The sequence below is a fragment of the Cervus elaphus genome, chromosome 32 (assembly GCF_910594005.1).
Source record: "Cervus elaphus chromosome 32, mCerEla1.1, whole genome shotgun sequence".
In the NCBI taxonomy this organism is placed as follows: Eukaryota; Metazoa; Chordata; class Mammalia; order Artiodactyla; family Cervidae; genus Cervus; species Cervus elaphus.
Window position 1 is genome coordinate 24,107,697 of NC_057846.1, and position 19,929 is coordinate 24,127,625.

The window sequence follows — 19,929 nt, forward strand, 5'->3', positions numbered from 1 at the left end:
AAATGTAATTAGGTGTCCAAAGAACAACTGTATGAGGGACATATGTCTGTGTACACACATATATGTGCATGTGTATGTGCTTGGATATATGATGTGTGTATTTCTATCATTATCAATATCTATGTCAATATGTATGTTCATAGCTGTAAATATGTTTATATAAAATCTTGGATTATGAGACTTTCTTATGGTAGAGATTATCTCTATTTAACAGTTAAGGAAACTAAGTCTCAGTTGGGATGTAATTTTTCAGAAGAGCAAAAATTGGAGCCCTGGTATGTCTGGTTTCGATCCAGTCACACTCCCTCCTGTATAAATTTGTAAGTATCATTGATTCTGAAGCCCTTATTGACAACTTCTAGTCCTATAACTAAATGTGCATTTCTATATTTTAGGAGTTTGACAAAGCCAGTGCACAGAAAGTGCAGCAGTTGTTCTGGGAGGTCGAGGAAATGTTGTTTGAAGGGAAAGTAAGCCCTCAGACCCAGAATCTCCAGGCTGAGTGCTGTGAATGGGCGGGCAGGTCCCTGCATCTGAGGTGAGGAGTTTGGTCGAAGCAATTCTCCAGAAGGGGGTTGGGAACTGCTCCCTGTTGACCTGTTCAATACATCAGTATATTTTGAGTGAAAGTGCTTGTCAAAATATGTGCCCAGAACACATGTGCTGTACTGAGAAATCACTCTCTTTGAAATGATGGTGTCTGAGGAAATCTGGAGACCTTCCAAGTGCACTTTAATTTGTGAGAAGCAAATGGAGCTCAGGCTCAGAAAGGCATTGCATGTATCACAGATGCAAGAATGGAAGAAGGGAGGGAGTCATCCTTGCCTCCCCACGCCCTAGTCTGTGAGCAGCTGTTGTCTATCCACCCTTGGGGAGCAACACGTGGGGCGAGGTCTGGGCCGGAACAGAGAGATTATTTGCTGGGTGACGGCATGGATGAATCTGACCATCTCATCAAGATCCCTTATGTAGGAGAAGGTCATCTATTTCTTTTTAATATCAAAGACGAAGGATATAGATTGAGTAAAGAGGGAAGATAGTCTTCCTTCAATTACTCAGCCAAACCTACTTAGATGGTAAGAAAATAAAAAAATCCATGTCAGTTTTCTGAAGTTCCTCTGGGTTATATCTGGGGAGGCTACATTAGAACTTCCATACACATGTTGATAAATCTGGTTATCTTAACTAAGTAACTAAGATTTTTTAAAATCCTGACTTAACTAAGATTTTTAAAAATTGTTACTCGGTAGGTTTAATTTTTCGTCTCCAGGCCATTGTAAGCCCTTGCCTTAGTATCCACTAGACGTTAACAATGTGTGTGGACTATCCTAGGCATCATGGTGCACTTGCCTAAACCCAGGAGCTCAAATCTGTTTCTTTCAGTGTTGTCTTACATACTTAAGATAAAAATGAAGGAAGAGAGAGGATAGAGAAAAGAAAAGATGGCAAGGACCGTAAACCAAGTACATATATTCACATTATCTTCCTTTGTTGCATATGTATCGGTTAACATTTATAGGGCGTTTCTGTGTGCCTAGCATTACCCTAGTTGTCTGAATGTGATACTGTCTCTCAGCTAGACAGCCATACTGTCTCTAAGCTACTTGTTAATCCTACAAGGGAACTATAACTCTACTTTGCATACAAAATGGAACAGATGAAATCAGTGGCTCAAGGAGCCTGCAAACTTTGGCTCAGAGCTCTCCATCAATGGCAAGAACAGTGGAGTATGTCCCCCGTCAAAGCCCGTACATCTCCTGTGATCCCGTTACACTGCTCATGTACCAGTATTTACCTTATCGCTTCATACCTTCAAAACTGCTTCAAAACATCTTCCCCTTCCCAATAAAAAAATATTAGTTTCCTTTTCTTTTCCCCCCATTTTCAGAGTATTAGGAAGACAGCTCATCCCGCCCGCTGATGAAGGAGTTGAGCATCTCCAGAGCAGCGGGCCTGCCTCTGCCATCCACGGACCCTTCCTTGACGACTGTGGACACAGCAGCAACATCAGAGAGTATGTTGCTAGAAGTTACTTTCGAAAGTGAAAGTGTGAAAGTGTTAGTCGCTCAGTCATATCTGACTCTTTGCGATCCCATGGGCCATAGCCCACCAGGCTCCTCTGTCCATGGAATTCTCCAGGCAATACTGGAGTGGGTTGCCATTTCCTTCTCCAAGGGATCTTCCTGACCCAGGTATCGAATCCGGGTCTCCTGCATTGCAGGCAGATTGTTTACCAACTAAGCCACCTGGGAAGCATATTTTAAATTATATATTTAAATGAATAATAGCCAGAGTGTGAATGTGCTAAATTGCTTCAGTTGTGTCTGACTCTTTGCGACCCTATGAACTGTAGCCTGCCAGGCTTCTCTGTCTATGGGATCTTCCAGGCAAGAATAGTGGAGTGGGTAGCCATGCCCTCCTTCAAGGTTCTTCACGACTCAGGGGTTGAACCCACATCTCCTGTGGCTCCTGCATTGCAGGTGAATTTTTCACTGCTAAGCCACTGGGGACCCCCGTAGCCATGACTGAAGCAACTTAGTACACACACATCCATCCACTGTTATGAGCAGATGTGCTCATGCTCAGTCATGTCCAACTCTTTGCAACCCCGTGACTGTAGCCCACCAGGCTCCTCTGTCCATGGAATTCTCCAGGCAAGAATACTGGAGAGAGTTGCCATTTCGTCCTCCAGGGGACCTTCCTGATCCAGGGATGGAACCCGAGTCTCCTGTGTCTCCTGCATTGGCAGGTGGGTTCTTTGCCACTGTGCCATGTGGGAAGCCCTAAAAAGTATTTCCAAATGCATTTTAGTTATACTTTTTCATGTCTATCTCAGTCATGATCCTTGGCTTCACCAACTTAGAAATTTAGATTTCAATAAAGAGCAAGTACAGAGCAATTTTTTTTTTTTTTACCCAAGATACTTCTGATTCTAAACTGATGATGCTGTGTGCATGTAATACAAATATCAAGACAGTTAACTTTTAAACTGTTGTTTCAAATACTCTGAGAGGCAAAAACTGCCTCATGGTGATGGATACTAAGCCTCAAGACAGTAGCAGAAGAAGTAAAGCTCTATTCTGTGTTCTTTTGCTCATGAACAGATTTTGGTAAATCATCCCTTATGCCATTTACACATCTTAGGGACTATGCCATGATGCTCCTTCATCATTGCAAAGAAGACACAAACTTGTAGAATAATTTAGACTTTTAAGAATCCCTTAAAAATTTTAATGATGCCTGGCTTAAAATGTTGCTTTTAAGCACATGACTTTTGTCAAATGTAATGTCTAGTGCTTTTTAAAATGTGGAAATCTGTGGCTTTATGGCTAATCTAAAGGCCCACCCTGATCATGTAAACGTTGTATTGTTGACCCTCATGGAGAATCTACCTTTCCTCACAGGCTGTGCATCTCCGGCTCACAGATAATCCCGGCCGTGCTCTCAGCCCCCTCCCTGCTGGGTCCTAATGGTACCAGGGCTGTGGACCTCATGGCACGTTCCTCTCTGGAAGAAGAGGTTTTCGATGTGGATGGAAAGATTGAAGAGTATTTTGCTTTTGACAGAAAACAAGAGTAAATAGAATTTTATTCAGCATTGACTTAGTTACAATAATATTCATTGGGCATGTATGTTGATTATAGGCTCATTCAATGTTTTGTGCATTTTTCTCTTATCCGAAAGATTTTCCATTCTTTTGAGAGCCCTGTGCTCCCCAAAGGTTTTCAGTTCCTGGCAGGATATAGATAATGTTAGAGCAGTGTTTCCCATTCTTACTGACAAAGTGGCACCGACAGCAAACAAGAATTGCGTTTAGTGCGTTGTTGAAAGTGGCAAGGCTCCTACTGGCCTTTGTCCCCCAGCGTTTCTGTATCCGGCTAACCAGGAGAGCAAAGGGGAAAAGGTCCAGGTCCAGTCTCTGCTCTAAATGCGTATCTGATTCTTAGACAAAAGCTATTGGTGTTGTATAATGAAAATTTGCCTCCTGATTAAAAATTGGTACTAAAAAAATGCTGTTTGTTTATATACACACAGTATACATATATGCATGTGTGTCGGATAGATAGAGGAGTAGCATTCTTTTAACCTCAACCATTGATAGCTTAGTCATGAGAATGGGTTTTGTCCTTAGTGACGAGGACTGTCTCGAACAAAAACCAGCTCGTCGTCGCGGGACGTGGCCTAAGCGCGGACTTCCTCCCGTGTCGCCGCACGCCTGTATCAGAGCCGCGGTGGCTGCCGAAGTGTTTGACCACGTCTGGACGAATGTGGTGGAGGTGTTGGAAAAGCTGACCAGAAAAAACTGGGAAATTACCCTTACAGGTACTTAACTTGTAGAATGTGAGGTATTGAAAAGAAAAAGTAACCTGTGCTCCTCAGCTTTCTGTCCCACTTGCTTGACTTGGCCAAATCTAGGACATGACTTGGGTGAGAAGGGAGTGGGTCTCTGCCTTTATTCACAGGTAACCTTTAATCACCTCAGAAAGGACATTCTCATGTTTTGAGCTATAAAAATAAGATCGAGGTATTCCTGAAAAAATACTGAAATACATTAGAGAGAAGCTAGAAGTCACTTTTTAAATTCTGATTAAAAAAAATTACCTAACTAATCTCTAGTAATGGAATATTGGTTTTTAATTCTAGACATTATTTATAAAATAAAAGGTCAACAAAGCTAATTTATTAATCACTTCATTTACCTGTATAAAATGTTCTCTACTCGAAACTGAGTAGAAACAAATGATAGAAATGTCAGTGGTGGACAGTAATGACTTGTGTTAACCAATTTTCACAATAGTATCATAATCATATTAATTAAATACTACTTTTTATGGTCAAAGGGATCAATTGGGATATTATAAAATACCAAGAATCATCTTGCCCCAGTGTATAATTCTGATTTTTTTTTCTTACCTACCCCTGAAAGGATAGGCATTTCATTAGATACTCTTGGAAAAGTATCAAAGCCCATTACTCTGTGGGGTCTGTCCTCTTTAAGGTTCAGTGGCCACCGCAGACTCAAGGTATCTCAAGAAGAAACACTCTCTCTGAACAGTGAATTTTAAGTACATATACAGTATTAGATAATGTTTCTTAATAATACTGGTTTTTCTTTGGCACAGAAGGAAAAAAACAGAAAGAAAAATTGAAAGTAGCTGAGAGTAAATCTCCACCCACAGTCATTTCCCGTATTAACGCTGATGTGTCCAGTGTTCCGCCATCCAGAAGTTCAGAAACTCGAAGTGTATCCCTGGCTTCTCATCTTAACCCACCTCAGGTAGGTACTTTGCCTCTCGCTGTCTCTTTCTTTCAGTCTTTATGTATCTGGCCTCAGTTTGTCCAGAGTGACAGTGTCCAGTGTTAAATTCTGTTATCAAGATATTTGGGTGTATTGGCCAATAAGACCAAAATTTTAAAATATTTTATGAAGTTTAATATAATCGCCAGATTGTTTGATAGAACAGGGACACACAGATGAAGTTTAATAGAATCACCAGATTGTTTGATAGAACAGGGACACTCAGATTTGAGACTTTCCAGCTGTTTGGAGTGGTAGAACTGATACCACAATTTTTGAAGAGAAAAAATGCTTTCCCCAGTATTTCTAGACAGGTTGAAGGTTCTCCTTCCCTCCCACCAAAGCAATAAAAGACTCGATCAATGAGTATGCATTGAGTTCATTCAGCATTTATTGAGTTTGTATTAAGTGAACTATATTGGAGCTTCTTAGGTGGCTCAGTGGTAAAGAATCTGCCTGCCAATGCAGGAGACTCAGATTCGATCCCCAGGTCAGGAAGATCCTCTGGCATAGGAGATGGCAACCCACTCTAGTATTCTTGGCTGAGAGATTCCATGGACAGAGGAGCCTGGTGGGCTACAGTCCATGGGGTTGCAAAGAGACACAACTGACACCCACACACCAACTGTATTAGGTGTTTTAGGGACATACAGAGATGATCACAGCATATTCTCTGAACTAGTCAAGTGAAAAGTATGATACAGGTCAGATGCAGTGTCTAAGTGATGTGCAAAAGAAGGGTTGTAAGAGAATGTGGGCTTAATGTACTGTGGCAGGACATGACATTGGGAATTGAGACCCGTAAGGAGGATTATCTTGGACCTGTTGTTCAACTTTTCTAAACTTCAGTTTCTTTATCTGTAGAATGAGGACAATCACATGTTGTGCAAGGGGTTGTTGTGAGCACGGAATCATACAAACATGTACTGGGAACTCAGTACGGTTTTCTTGAATGATGTCCCTATTCAAAGATCTAGTGCAAAGTGAGGCTGGAAGGGATGCAGTTGTTCATGGGAGACCTTCAGGAGGGCTAAGGAGTTTGGACTATGTTTGCACAGCCCATCTCATGTGGGGAAGCAGACAAGAGAGAAGACGAAATTCCTGGTTCTTACAAGTTAGTTGGAGTCAAGCCATGACAAAGAGTATAGCACACGCACGCACGCACACACACACACAGACACACACACACAAAGAGGCAATCTAGTAGATATGTTTAGAGTAGATGACAGTTGTAGTTTAGATATAGACTACAACTTTGGAGGATGACAAAGCAAAGGCAAAAATATGCATCTAGCATAGGAGCAATAGGGCGTGAGGTTCAGGGAGCCGTGCATTAAAACAGAAATAACTAATAGAATTTACTCTCCAGTGCCAGGGCTTTCCACTTAGTCTTGTGTTGTTCCAAAGAAACTTTTGAAATTGCTAGCAGCTTAATGTACTTTTTGGTCTCTTTAAATTGCTGACAGGCTCAATAATATTTTCCCACTTTTCATATTAAAATATGAAATGTGAATCACATACAAATGAACAGTTATGACAACATAGAAGAGAAGCTTTAACTATCAGGCAACATAAATATACTTGAGAAATACAGAAATTTTCAAATCTAAAGAATTTTTTAAACAGATATTTTGTTGTACTTATGGCTTTTTATGGTTTCTAAAAATGTTTTTTTTTTACAGCTGTTTTGATTTGGATAAATGTAAAAGAAAGTGAATGGGCAACAAAGTTAAAAGTAAAAATAAAATACTAGTAGAGTTTATTCTGAAATAGGCAAAGTATTTTGTGGTAATCACAATGGGTCTTAATTTATGCCTCTGACATTTATTTTTATATGTATTTGATATGAGGAAAATGGGATTAGGGTTGCCACATTTTTCTGGAATTAGAATTCTAGTTTCAGAAACCCTGTTTGCCTGAAAACTAAATATTATTTTAAATCTTACTTGGTCGTATTATAGGCCAGATATGAGATTAGTAATAATTTAGCCTTTACTTCATGCTTTCACCAAGGTTATCAAATTGAATTCTCCTAATAACTCTATGAAGTAGCACTTGTTATCACCAACATAAAGACTGAGTGAGTGTCAGTCACTCAGTTGTGTCTGACTCTTTGTTACCCCATGGACTGGAGCTTGCCAGATTCCTCTATCCATGGGATTCTCCAGACAAGAATATTGGTGTGGGTTGCCATTCTCTTCTTCAGAGGATCTTCCTAAACCAGGAAGAGAACCTGCATCTCCTGCCTTGCAGGAGGATTCTTTACTGCTGAGTGACTGGGAACTATTCAGAAATTCAGTCATTCTTTATTAATTTCTCTCTACATGTTTTTAGAAAATAGAGTCCCTTTATTAAATGCACCTCCAATTAGCCAGTTTGAAGGTGTCCTTTTTTCCCTGCAGGTTCCTGACAGGCGACAGTAATTGCAGTGACCCTGGATACTTTTTAATTTTTATTGTGTTTACTTTCCCCAGATACATCGCTTCTCCAACAATTTTTATAGTGACTTGAATGGTGTGATGACAATTCAAGCAAAACCACTTCAGCAGAGACCTACCTATTTTGCAGATAGAACACAGTGCGTATAAAAAATAGTGACCCACCCTCTTCCCTGTGCTGGATGCATTCTAGCACTAACCACCACATGCAGTCAATGTGTAAAAGTAAAAGGACGATATTCTGATACCAGCCACAAAACAATTTCTGTTAGCTTGGGGCTGACAAGAAAAGGGGACTGTAGCTGTGAATTCTGCATCTTGTGGGCTATATGGTTTCATGCAAACAAGAAGAAACTTAGATCTTTTTTCCCCTGTTGATGATCCTTTGTTGAAATTAAAATTGAACTGGAAATGTTAGTCTGTTCATTCATTGAACAAGTGGGACTATGTTCTGCATGCCAGGCTCTAGATAGAGTCTGGTAAAGGACAAATATGTAAGTGCCCTGTTCTCGCAGAGCTTACACCTGAGTAATTAAGTTGCTTTCTCTCCCCCAGGAGTGAGCAGGAGGACAAATCACTGGGTGTAGGATCCACTGTTCTTTCCTCAGCCCCGAACCGTCTGGCCCGGATCACGGATGCTCGTGGACCACAGACCTCCGCAAAGAAAACACTGGCACACAGGAGGCTGCCTTCTCTTACCTCAGACTCCCAGAGACTAAAAATCCCCAGTGTGTACAGTGATGAAGTTCTTAGGGGGACAAAACTGTAAGTCTTGTTTCTCTCTGGTGGTAAAGCAAAGATCACAGAGGACAGAGATGCTTGTCAGTTAGTTTGTGATTTATTCCAGACAGAGCATCCGCTGTCAAATTTTATATGAACATTTTTCTAAGTGGTTCATTACCCTGGATATTTAACATGAATTAAAGTAGTACACTTAGTTGGATACTAGAATATAAAGTCAGGCCATGTACCTATAGCACAGGCAGCCAAACAAAAGGAAGCTCTTTGAGAGAGAGGGTCTTGGATGGGTTTCAGTGACTGACTCGGTAAAACTAATAATTAGCTAATTATTAGCTTTTAAATAACATAATTGATGTACGTAGCTATTAGAGTAAGTGGCTCAGCGGTAAAGAACCTTACCTGCAATGCGGAGACGTGGCAGGAGCTGTGGGTTCGATTCTTGGACTGGGAATATCCCCTGGAGAAAGAAATGGCAACCCACTCCAGTATTCTTGCCTGGGAAATCCCATGGACAGCCCATGAGGTCACAGAATAGTCGGACACAACTTAAAGACTCAACAACAACATACCTATTAGTTTTATTTATCTCTAAGGACAAGTTTCACTCTGTGTAGGGAATTTCAGAAAATCTTTTGGCCTCAGGGATCAACTTCAAATCACTGCCTTATTAAAAAGGCATTTGTCGCTTCTTTTAATTGTAGAATTACAGAGGAATAGTTTTCTCAGTCACTCAAGTGTCAGGCAATATTTAGGTTAATAGCTAGTGTCTTGTTGATTGCTTTGAAGTTCCCAGAACAGCTAGAGCTTTTTTAAATGTATTCTTGGCTGCTTTGGGTCTTGGTCACCACACACAAGATGTTACATTGTGGCACATGGGATCTTATCAGTAGGTCCCCAGCCAAAGATCGAACCTGCATCTGCAAGCAGATTCTTAACCACTGGACCACCAGGGAAGTCCTGTAATGTAGCATTTTTTCATACACTGTTTCACTTAAACATTATTCGTAATTTCCATGTTATTACATATTTTTGAAAGCATGATTTTAATGACTATAATTATGTGGGTATATGTGTTGCCCTGTTACTGGAAAATTTCATTTCTTGTATATTTTCACTATTATCTTACATAAATCTTAGGGTGTCTTAAAATTGCTTCCTGGTGGTGAGTCGTAGAAGTAAAGCTACCAGGTCAAAGGTTATGGATATTTTTAAGGCTCTTGAAATAATTTTTCAAAGTTCTAAAAATGATTCTACCAAGTTTTATAGACCCCCTGGCAACAGACAAGAGTCTTTCCTTACAGCCTGTAAACTTTAGGTAGTATGTGTATTTTAAAACCTGATGGATCAAAACCTGTCATATTTTAATTTTCATAAGTTTATGATTAGTCAAATGAAAAATGAATTAGAATTCATTTCTAGAGTATCCATCTCTTTTCTTGTGCATGAGTTGGATCATTTAATTTTTCAATGTTATTATCTGGTAAGGAAGGTGTCTTATTATCCTTATTCTTCTTTTATTAAAATTTCTAATCCATCCTGATAAATTTTACAATCTGGTTGTCAAATTTTTTAAAAAGTATCACATCGGACCTCACAGCATTAAATCTATTTAAAATGTAGGAATAAATAATTGACATTTTCACAATATTTAGTTTTCCCATCAAAGGACATTATTTTGCCTCTTGATTTTATGACCTTACATAAAATTTTGTGGTTTTCGTCACCTGAGCCCTGCACAGTAGAATTAATTTTATCGTGCATCGATTGCTCTATTCCCTAAATTTCTATAGCAGTTGTAGTAAGAGCCAGATACTGGACATAGCACTATAGCAACTGCATTGCCTTGTAATCTAATTACTTAATGTGTCGTCATCTTGTTTTCAATGATTTGTAATCTCCCTGAGGGTTTCCCTGGTGGCTCAGTGGTAGAGAATCCTCCTGCTGAGGCAGGAGATGCAGGTTCAATCCCAGAGTCCAGAAGATCCCCTGGAGGAGGAAATGGCAACCCACTCCATTATTCTTGCCTGGGAAATCCTACGGACAGAGCAGCCTGGTGGGCTACAGTCCACGGGGTCGCAAAAGGTTGGACTAACTTAGAGACTGAACAACAACAAATCTCCTTAAGGGGAGGAACTAGACCTTCAGAAACGTGTGTTCTGCGCATTGCTGAGCACTGATTAAGCACAGGCTGGTAGTCCTTGCTAAACACAGGAGTGACTGGGGCTGGGATTCAGTCCCCCCCCCACATTCATCTTCAGGAAACTCAGCTCGTTCTGCTAGGCGTTGGAGGCAGGCTGTGACCAACAGCTCAGGTGAGGAGCTTTGTGGAAAAGTCTTTCGTCTCTCTGCCCCTGCTCAGGTGACGTTGTTGTGTTTACAGGCAAACTGGCATGGACCGCGTGGGCTCCCCATCGACTCAAACCTCACGGAGTAGGTTGCCCCCGATAGGCTCAGAGACTGGAGAGCACCACGTGGCAGGTCCCGGATCGCGCCCTGTTTCCGTGAGACAAATTGCTTAATACTCAAGTGCACCATTTTCACTGTTTGTTGGAAAGCAAGCAAGCATAATAGGAACACTTTCACAAGAGCTCAGTAGCGTAAAACATCTCCCTGATCTGCTTCCTGAAAGTCAGTGGCTTGTGAGAATTTACAGGAGGTCAGAAGGTTGATTCAAGATTTTGTGAAATACAAACATGGCCTGAGTTAAATCAGAGAGTCCAGGTGTCAAGGAAATATCTGATGGTCAGGATGGTGTAGTAAGGAAAAACAGTGTGAAGGTTAGGTCAGGAGGGGCTTCCCTGGGGGCTCAGATGGTAAACAATCTGCTTACAATGCAGGAGACCTGAGTTTGATCCCTGGGTTGGGAAAATCCCCTGGAGAAGGACATGGCAACCCACTCCAATATTCTTGCCTGGAGAATCCCATGGACAGGTAGATCAGTGTTTGAAGCCTGTCAAACAAACTCTCTGTATGATTTGGTACAAATTAATCTCCCTTAATTTTCTTATTTATAAAAGGGCAATAATGATTCCCACCTCAAAGAATTGCTATAAGGATTAAATGAAGTTATAGATGTTAAATAATGCCTGGCATAGATTAAAAACACAGTAAAATACTCTGCCATTTTTACTAGTTCTCTTTCCTTTTTTTTTTTTTTGGCCCTGCCACATGGCATCAGGGATCTTAGTTCCCTGACCAGGGATTGAACCCTGGCCATGGCAGAGAAAATGCCGAGTCCCTAACCATGGACTACCAGAGAAGCCCTAAACTCTCATTTTTATAGCTTATATTTACCATATTCACTGCAGTATAGAGGCACCATCTTCTTCACCCAAGCTCAGTTCAGCCAAGCAATTACAGAAAGCCTGAGGAAGCTATGCTGCTGGCAGGAAGCATAATCAGATTTCCCCCAGATTTATATTGACTGCTCACTGCACTCCAATATAAGCGACTATTTATTTTTGGCCATGTAGCATATAGAATCTTAGTTCCCTGACCAGGCATTGAACCCACACCCTCTATGTTGGAAGTGTGGAGCCTTAACCATTGGACAGCCAAAGAAGTCCCTAACTTGTGTCTGTTTGATAAAATACAGAAGAATACCAACCATGGGAACATAAAGCCTAGAGAGAGAAAAACCAACTGAGGCAGTGCTTTCTCTCACATTCCTTCTGCCTCCTTGGGCACAGCAATAAAACTCATTCCCAGAAGGCAAGAGTTGCAAAGCTTTAATATTTAACCCTAGAATATTGTGGCTTAGAGTGGAATCATAAAAGCAGTCAAACATCACATTTAAAAAAAGTCAGATTTTTCACAAATGCAGAATAACATTTCTATCATAATTTAATATTAAGAATTGTATGTGGTTAATGTTTTAATCCATATTTACTTATTAGGGCTTTATCAGATTAAAAGATACAGTTAGTTACACAGTTAAAGTATATTTTGATATTTGCGTTTAGTAGACCTTATACTTAGCACGATCTAAACAAAAGTTTTTCAAATAAGTGAAAGAATGAATAGATGAGAGACTGACTGAAGCATATACAGATTTTCTTTTGTCTTTTTATGAACTGCATTTGTTTTAACAAGAATGTATTATCCTTTATTTAGCTCAGAGGAAGACAGCTACAAAACCATGGGTTGAGTGCACTGCCTGATGGTGTAGAACGGTCACCTCTTCGAGAAAGATCTCTAACGATGGAGCAGTTTTCAAGGCCCAGCACCACCCATACATTTCGGGTAGGTTCTCTGTTAACCATGACTCTGATTCCTAAAAATATTCGAAACAATAAAACTCATCGTTCCTTTTATTTTTCTTCTAACAGTCAGATACACCTCGAAAAGGTTCATTGACACTGATGGAATTTGCTGGGCACATGTGGACAGGTCAAGGCTTTTTAACAGGTCAGTGTTTTCCATATACAAACGAAACGACGTCGTATATGAAGTTTCAAGTTTTCAAGATTATCTACCTTGAGAGGACGATTTTGACCAAGTGTTTGTAGTCTTTGGTTGTATCTCAGGAATTTTTATAAAGAGCAAAATACAAAGACAAGCACTTCTCTACTGTTGGTTAAAATAACAAAAATCTGAGTACATGTGAAGATCTAACTGGGTTTTTTTTTTCTTTTAAACAGTTCATGAATCCAGTAGCATCTCATCTGGCAAATAGATACTCTGAGGAGTTTCAGGGCATGGACAGCTTTTGTAAAAGGCAGGCAGGACTAGGAAAGGAAGTCATAAGCAAAGAAAAAAGCAAAGTTCATTGGAGGAAAGGAAAGGTTTAAGTGATGATGGCTGCTCATTGGCTGAGCTGCTGGGTTTCCCATTGGCTGGGCTTGTTGCTAGGCAACAAGGAAGTCGTCCCTCCTCCTGCCGGGGTAGGAATGTGGCTGGGCTGCTTTGGGAGACCAAGATAGTTTCTTTCTGTTGTGCTCTGCTTAGTCACTCAGTCGTGTCCGGCTCTTTGCGACTCCAAGGACTGTAGCCCACCAGGCCCCTCTGTCTGTGGGGTTCTCCAGGAGTGGATTGTCATGCCCTCCTCCCGGGGAATCTTCCCAACTCAGGGAAAAGACCCAGGTCTCCCGCATTGCAGGCAGATTCTTTATTGCCTGAAGCACCAGGGAAGCCCAAGAATACGGGAGTGGGTAGCTTATCCCTTCTCCAGGGAATCTTCCCAACCCAGGAATCGAACTGGGTCTCTTGCATTGCAGGCAGATTCTTTACCAGCTGTCTTCCTATTGGGATTTTTTGAAGGTGAGTGGTAAGCAGGCCAGGAGAGCTCCCTCTACTGATCCTCTGACCCCAACTTTGGCTGAGGTTTCCTTTTATTACTTTTCATAATCTGAAAGGAGAAAATGCCCAAAGGTTCTGAATAACTTAGGGCCTCGCCCACGTAAAAAAAAAATGCTGTCTTATGAGAAATCAATGTCTTTCTCTGTTGTAGAGTTTCTACACTTTTCTTCTAAATGAAACTCTGCTTTTAGATTCTCTGTGAAGATCTAATTATAAAAATGCTTCACAAAAGTAATAATACAAATATTCCAGTTATTTTATGATGTAGAGTTTTACAGATAAATACTTATTCTCAGCTAGTATGCCATTTAAAGAATGAAGTTTCTAGACTGAACTCAGGCCAATGATGTTTTAATTTCCAAAACCATTATCAGCATTTTTATTTAAGGTGGTAACATGGCCTCGTCCCCTGGAAAAGGGAGTGGCTACGCACTCCAGTATTCTTGCCTGGAGAATCGCATGGACAGAGGAGCCTGGTGGGCTGCAGTCCATGGGGTTGCAAAGTGTCTGACACAACTCAGTGACTAAACCACCACCACATAGTGTTGTCATGAGCTGTGTCACTCTGGAATCAAAGGCCTAACTCTAGTACCTGTTGGCTGAGCACTTTAGGAGAGCCTCAGCCTCTCTCCTGAGGGGCTTCCTTGGTGGCTCAGTGATAAAGGATCTACCTGCCATGCAGGAGATGCAAGAGAGGCAGGTTCAATTCCTGGGTCAGGAAGATCTCTGGGAGGAAGAAATGGTAACCCACGCCAGTATTCTTACCTGGGAAATCCCATGGACAGAGGAACCTGGTGGGCTACAGTCCATGGGGTCACAAGAGAGTCAGACACGATTTAGCAGCTAAACAAAGACAACCACCTCTCTGGCTCTTAATTCTTTTATAATAGACTAGATAGAGTAATTATTGGAAAAACAGATGGAAAGGACCTAGCCAGATGTCAGGGATACATTGTTCGCTCAAAAATTATGAATCATTTGTATTATAAATAATCTGAAATGTAGAGGATAATTTGCTGTTTTAAGGGACATACTTAATATAGTGTCATTTAAAAATAAATCTAGTAAAATTCAAGCATTGGGACAATCTAGGCTTATCACTGTTTACATCAGCCCAGCATAGTGATGTCAAAGATTCTTTCTTCTTTTGAAATTTCCTCTAAGCTGCCAGGCCTTTTTGTTGCTGTTTTCCTTATACATTCCCCAGCAGTGTTTGCTGTCGTTTTAAGTGACAGTAGTTATTTCTGTAAACGGCAGCCATGGTACTTGAGGGACAGGAGTGAGGGTTGATAAATGTGATCTCTGCAGATGGTGGTGCTTGAGGAGTTTTGAATGAATTTGATTTTGGAGATGTTGACCGAAGTGTGCTAAGTGGAAAAGTGGAATAGCACACAGGAAGAGAGGTTAGGAAGAGGAAACCAAGCTCTGAATTTGTTTAAAATCTACACTCTTACTTTTTCACCAAATACTAAGTTACTGTATTCTCTTATCAATAACTTTCTGACAACTATTATTATTGCTGGTTTGAGCCCTCTTTCATGTCTATAGAAGGGATGGAAGGGAGATTGCCTGGTGGTCCACTGGCTAAGCTCCATGCTCCCAATGCAGGGGGCCCAGGTTCGATCCCTTGTCAGGGAACTAGATCCCAGATCCTGCAACCGAGACAAGGCAGAGCCAAAATAAAATTAAAGTAAAATAAAGTAGTAATATGATTTTTTAAAAAGCAACGAAAGGTACATAAGAGAGATGATCCTGTATTTCTAACGATGTATTTACTCTCTGACGAGCAGGCATGTGGTTTCTGCTTACCTTTGTTCCCAGATCCAAAAGCAGCAGGGGCTATAAACTTACCAACATTTGTTCTGTAGCAGGAAAAAAGGAAAAAAAGAAATGAGAATCTGAGAGGCCAATAATGGGAAGGACTTCTTAAGGCAGCTGACAGAGTTCTCTGGGACCCAGGCCCGGTTAAGAGGAGCACCCCTCCTTCTTCTCAGCACCCCAGATGGCAGTTTCTCCATATGACTGTTCCCTGATTTGTGTAAAAGTGACATTACAGTTTTTTTTTTTAATTAAAAAATATATATCATCTGCATGGAACATACAAACATGATCCTTTTGAGAGCTGGGGTTTGTAAGAACATTGGAATGAGAATTTTGCTTGGTGTTTCAGGTTCACAGCATCCACCTAAATCTTTTCAGAGGACAACACTGACTTTAAGAAAGAGATTCCAAGTGGCCTCCTGATGTGACGTCACCAGAACTACAACCCATCTGAAGCATGCAAAGCCTCAGCACACCATTTATCACTTGAAAAATGGAAGAAGTATTATGTTATGTATCTGACAGTCCAAGATGTTAGACTGCCTGAGAGAAATGCAAACAAATAAACAATTTAATTTTGAACACTTTGCATTGTTAAGAGAATATGAGTCAAACTTACCAACCTCCTCCTTTATCAGAAGCATTCCAGTACAGATTCTTTAGGCTTTGCTCAGATGAATCTAATATGTGTTTATAATCCATCCTTTTATCAGCTATACACAGACATCCACATGCTTAACGCGGCTATTCATACACTAATAGATGAAAGTATATTATTTACGAATATGCCTTTTTATCTAACAGTATATAACTATGTCTTGACTTTTCTTTTGGTCTCATTCTATTATTAATGCCATCAAAATCCTAGGCACTGATAGATATTACTCCCTCCTTTGGAAAATAGAAAAGTTGGTACAATATGCTAGGTTGACTGATATTCAGATTGTTCTAGTCTTTGTGCTGACTTGGAGGAAGGTCAGTGGCTAAGTGTCTTAAGCCAATTTTGTTTTTACTAGTTTTCATGCTCAAATTCAGGCAGGCTATTTAAAATAAAAGCATCCCAAATTGATTGCTTTCATAAAAGCTGAATATAAATGTATTTAAACCATATTGCACATGGTTTCATCTTTACTATTAATGACAGAAGTGCTCATCCACTGGTGGGAAGCGTTTGTAGCAGCATCTTCCTCATTTTATCACAATCTGATCTCTGCTTAAATGGTCACCTGTGCAGAAAACCTTCCCAGACCCCTCTGTCTCAACAGCAGCTCTCTCCACCCTCTGCCCTCTAGCCCTGCCTTATTTTTCTTCAGAGCACATGTCCTGACCTGATATTAATATAGAAAACTAAACAGAGAAGGTGCTGGAGCAGTATCCATTGGAGGCAAGCCTCCAGGGTCCTTTATCTTTTGCCTCCTTTTTCCCCTACCTACTGTTGTTTTCCTTTAATAGTGACTGAAATCCTTGGACTCAGATATTCTCAGATCTCAAATGGCCATAATGTCTTCTTTTCTATCAGAGAAGTATAGTCTATGCATATAAAGTGCCTGTAAAAAAAAGGGTAAAAGAAAGTAAGCACAATGACTAGAACAATCTGATTATCAGTCAACCTGGCATACTGTACCAACTTTTCTAAAGGAGCGAGTAAAATCTATTAGTGACTAGGATTTTGATGGCATTAACAATAGAACAAGACCAAAAAAAGTCAAGACAGTTATATACTGCTAGATAAAAAGGCATATTCATAAATAATATACTTTCATATATTAATGTGAATACATGCCCTAAGCATCTGTGTGACAGTCATCCTGGATTTATTACTTCACCAAATATTTATCAAGCACCTTCTTCGTGTAAGATTCTGGACCATTGGGCTGAACAAGACAAAGACTTTGCCCTAATAGAATTTATATTCTCATGGAGGACACAGTATAAACAAATCAATAGAAATATAAGGTCAGATAATAATAAATGCTATAAAGAAACATAAAATACGGCCATGTGACGGGATGGAAAGAGTTGCAAGTTCAGACAGAATAATCAGGAAAGGCTTTATTGCAAAGAGTATTTGAGCAAAGACTCAAAGAAAATGAGAAAAGAAGTCATAAAGAGATGAAAAAAGAATTCCAGACAGAGGGGAAAACACACAGTCTAAAACGGGAGCATACCTGGAGGTTTAGAGAGCAGTAAAGAGGCTGGTGGGACATGGGATGGACTTATCAAGGGGATAAATAATAAGAGAGGAGATCAGTAAAGTAACAGGGGCAAGGGATTAAGATTCTTTTTGGCAGTGGGAGTTATAAGTTACCTGAAACCAGAAGCCATTGGAGAATTTTGAGGACAGAGTGATACAATCTGATATGAGATGATGTTTCAGATTAGATGACAGAAGGGCAGCTGGTGACAAGTCAGGGACTTTGGGTGTGTTCTCAAATTTGAACCAATAGGATTTGCTGTTGGATTGGATGAGGAGGGTAACAACAACAACAAAAGGAATCTAGGTTGACCCCAAGGCTTCGGTTTAATACTTGGAAAGATGATGTTGACCTTTACCAAAATCAGAAAGAATTCAAGAGAAGCAGATTTGGAAGCATGTTGGGATGTGTTTGTTTGATGCCTATTAGATGTCTAAGTGGAGATGTTACACTGGGGTTTAGAGAGGAGGTTCAGACTGGGGTAATATATATACATATAGATACATATACCCCCAGATATGTGTGTGTGTGTGTGTGTGTGTGTGTTATACTGGTATAATTTAAGTACTGAAATGGATGAGCTAACCGAGAGTGGAGAAGGAAAAGCAGAGAAAAGGGAGAGTCCGAGCTCTAGGTATTTTAACATCTAGTGGTGTGTGGTTCGAAGAGAAACTAGCAAAGCAGAAAGAATGACTGGTGAGGGAGAAGACAATCCAGAGAATATGGAATCCTCAAAGTTAGACGGGGCAGGGGTTCAAGGAAGTAATAAGCACTCACGTATGTTGAATACTGTTGATAAGTCAATTTTTATAGGGTCTGAGAAATGACTTAAAGGTTTAGCTACATGGAAGATAGGGCTTCCCTCATAGCTCAGTTGGTAAAGAATACTCCTGCAATGCAGGAGACCCTGGTTCGATTCCTGGGTCAGGAAGATTCCCTGGAAAAGGGATAGGCTACCCACTCCAGTATTCTTCCCTTGTGGCTTCCCTTGTGGCTCAGCTGGTGAAGAATCCACTCTCCATGCGAGAGACCTGGGTTCCTTCCCTGGGTTGGGAAGATGCCCTGGAGAAGGAAAAGCTACCCACTCCAGTATTCTGGCCTGGAGAATACCATGGACTATATAGTCCATGGGGTCACAAAGAGTCAGACAGGACTGAGTGACTTAAAATAAAAAAGAACATGGAAGATATTGGTGATCTTGACAAGATCTGTGCTAGAATAGTCAAGGCAAAACTCTTGACTGCAGAGGCTTCAGGAGAGAATACATGGAGAGGAATTGAAGACAATAGGAATTAACACTGATGTTTCATGTGTGAGAGTACATAGATACCATAGTTCTGTATCCAGCCAGAATTTGTTTTTCAGTCTAAAATACCTTTTTCATATTGGGAACCATTCCAAGTGACAGAAAATTTAAGTAAATCCAAGTGTCAACATTTACAAAGCCCTTCTGTAGTTTATAAAATATTCTGGCCTACAACTTTAACTGTCAAAAGCACTTATTTCAAGCTGGAGAAAGTAGCAAACAAAGACCTTCCAAGTGAGAAGGAATTCATCCTTTAATCTAAAATGAATCTTCAGGAGGGAAGGTTCACACCTTCCTACTCAGTCGGATTCATTCTGCGAGGCTGACAATCAACATGGTTACAAAGGTTGATAGTCTTGACCTTGGCAGGGCACTGTTCCCTACACAGAGGATCCTTCCACTTTATGGTGGACTCACTGTGTACTTTGTCTCCAGGAAAGAAGGATGGTGTTGTACGTTTTTTGCAGGCCTGGCCATTTGACTGGTTTCATCTGAAATTTCAATATTCCAAGGCAGTATGAGAAGGTCCCATCTGGTAACAAGGAAACCATAGGAAAGAGGAAAAGGAACAAAATAGAAGGCTCTTATTGTGTTGCCCCTTTAAAAACAAGCAAACAAACAAAAAAAAAACTTCAGTGCCTCTTCCTCACTCACAAATTGCCTTCAAAATAGAAATCAAATGTTTAAACCTGGCAGTCAAACTCTATTTCAGCTTGCTCCATGCCACCAGTCAAATTATCTTGCTCTTGTCACTATGAGTTGACCTGTGCTGCAAACAGGAGACCCTCTATTGACTTTTGAATCTCTCATATCCTCCCCTGAGTGGGGACA

The 19,929-nt window shown here is 40.5% G+C and overlaps 1 protein-coding gene across 5 annotated transcripts in view; it reads left to right on the forward strand.

Annotated features, from left to right (window-relative positions):
- The window catches only part of FAM149A (family with sequence similarity 149 member A), a 37,642-nt gene extending 21,458 nt beyond the window's left edge, over positions 1-16,184 (forward strand). For 2 of the 5 annotated variants that reach the window (XM_043893546.1, XM_043893545.1), the window contains exons 4-15: positions 254-320; positions 396-538; positions 1,889-2,014; positions 3,405-3,575; positions 4,133-4,323; positions 5,124-5,278; positions 7,774-7,877; positions 8,293-8,502; positions 10,859-10,979; positions 12,592-12,720; positions 12,807-12,885; positions 15,947-16,184. In XM_043893546.1, the coding sequence (XP_043749481.1) occupies positions 254-320; positions 396-538; positions 1,889-2,014; positions 3,405-3,575; positions 4,133-4,323; positions 5,124-5,278; positions 7,774-7,877; positions 8,293-8,502; positions 10,859-10,979; positions 12,592-12,720; positions 12,807-12,885; positions 15,947-16,020 (1,570 nt within the window). In that variant the 3' untranslated portion in view covers positions 16,021-16,184. The remainder of the gene's footprint in view (positions 1-253; positions 321-395; positions 539-1,888; positions 2,015-3,404; positions 3,576-4,132; positions 4,324-5,123; positions 5,279-7,773; positions 7,878-8,292; positions 8,503-10,858; positions 10,980-12,591; positions 12,721-12,806; positions 12,886-15,946) is intronic. The other 3 variants (XM_043893541.1, XM_043893543.1, XM_043893542.1) reach the window with 2 other exon arrangements.
- The last annotated feature ends 3,745 nt before the right edge of the window (positions 16,185-19,929 follow it).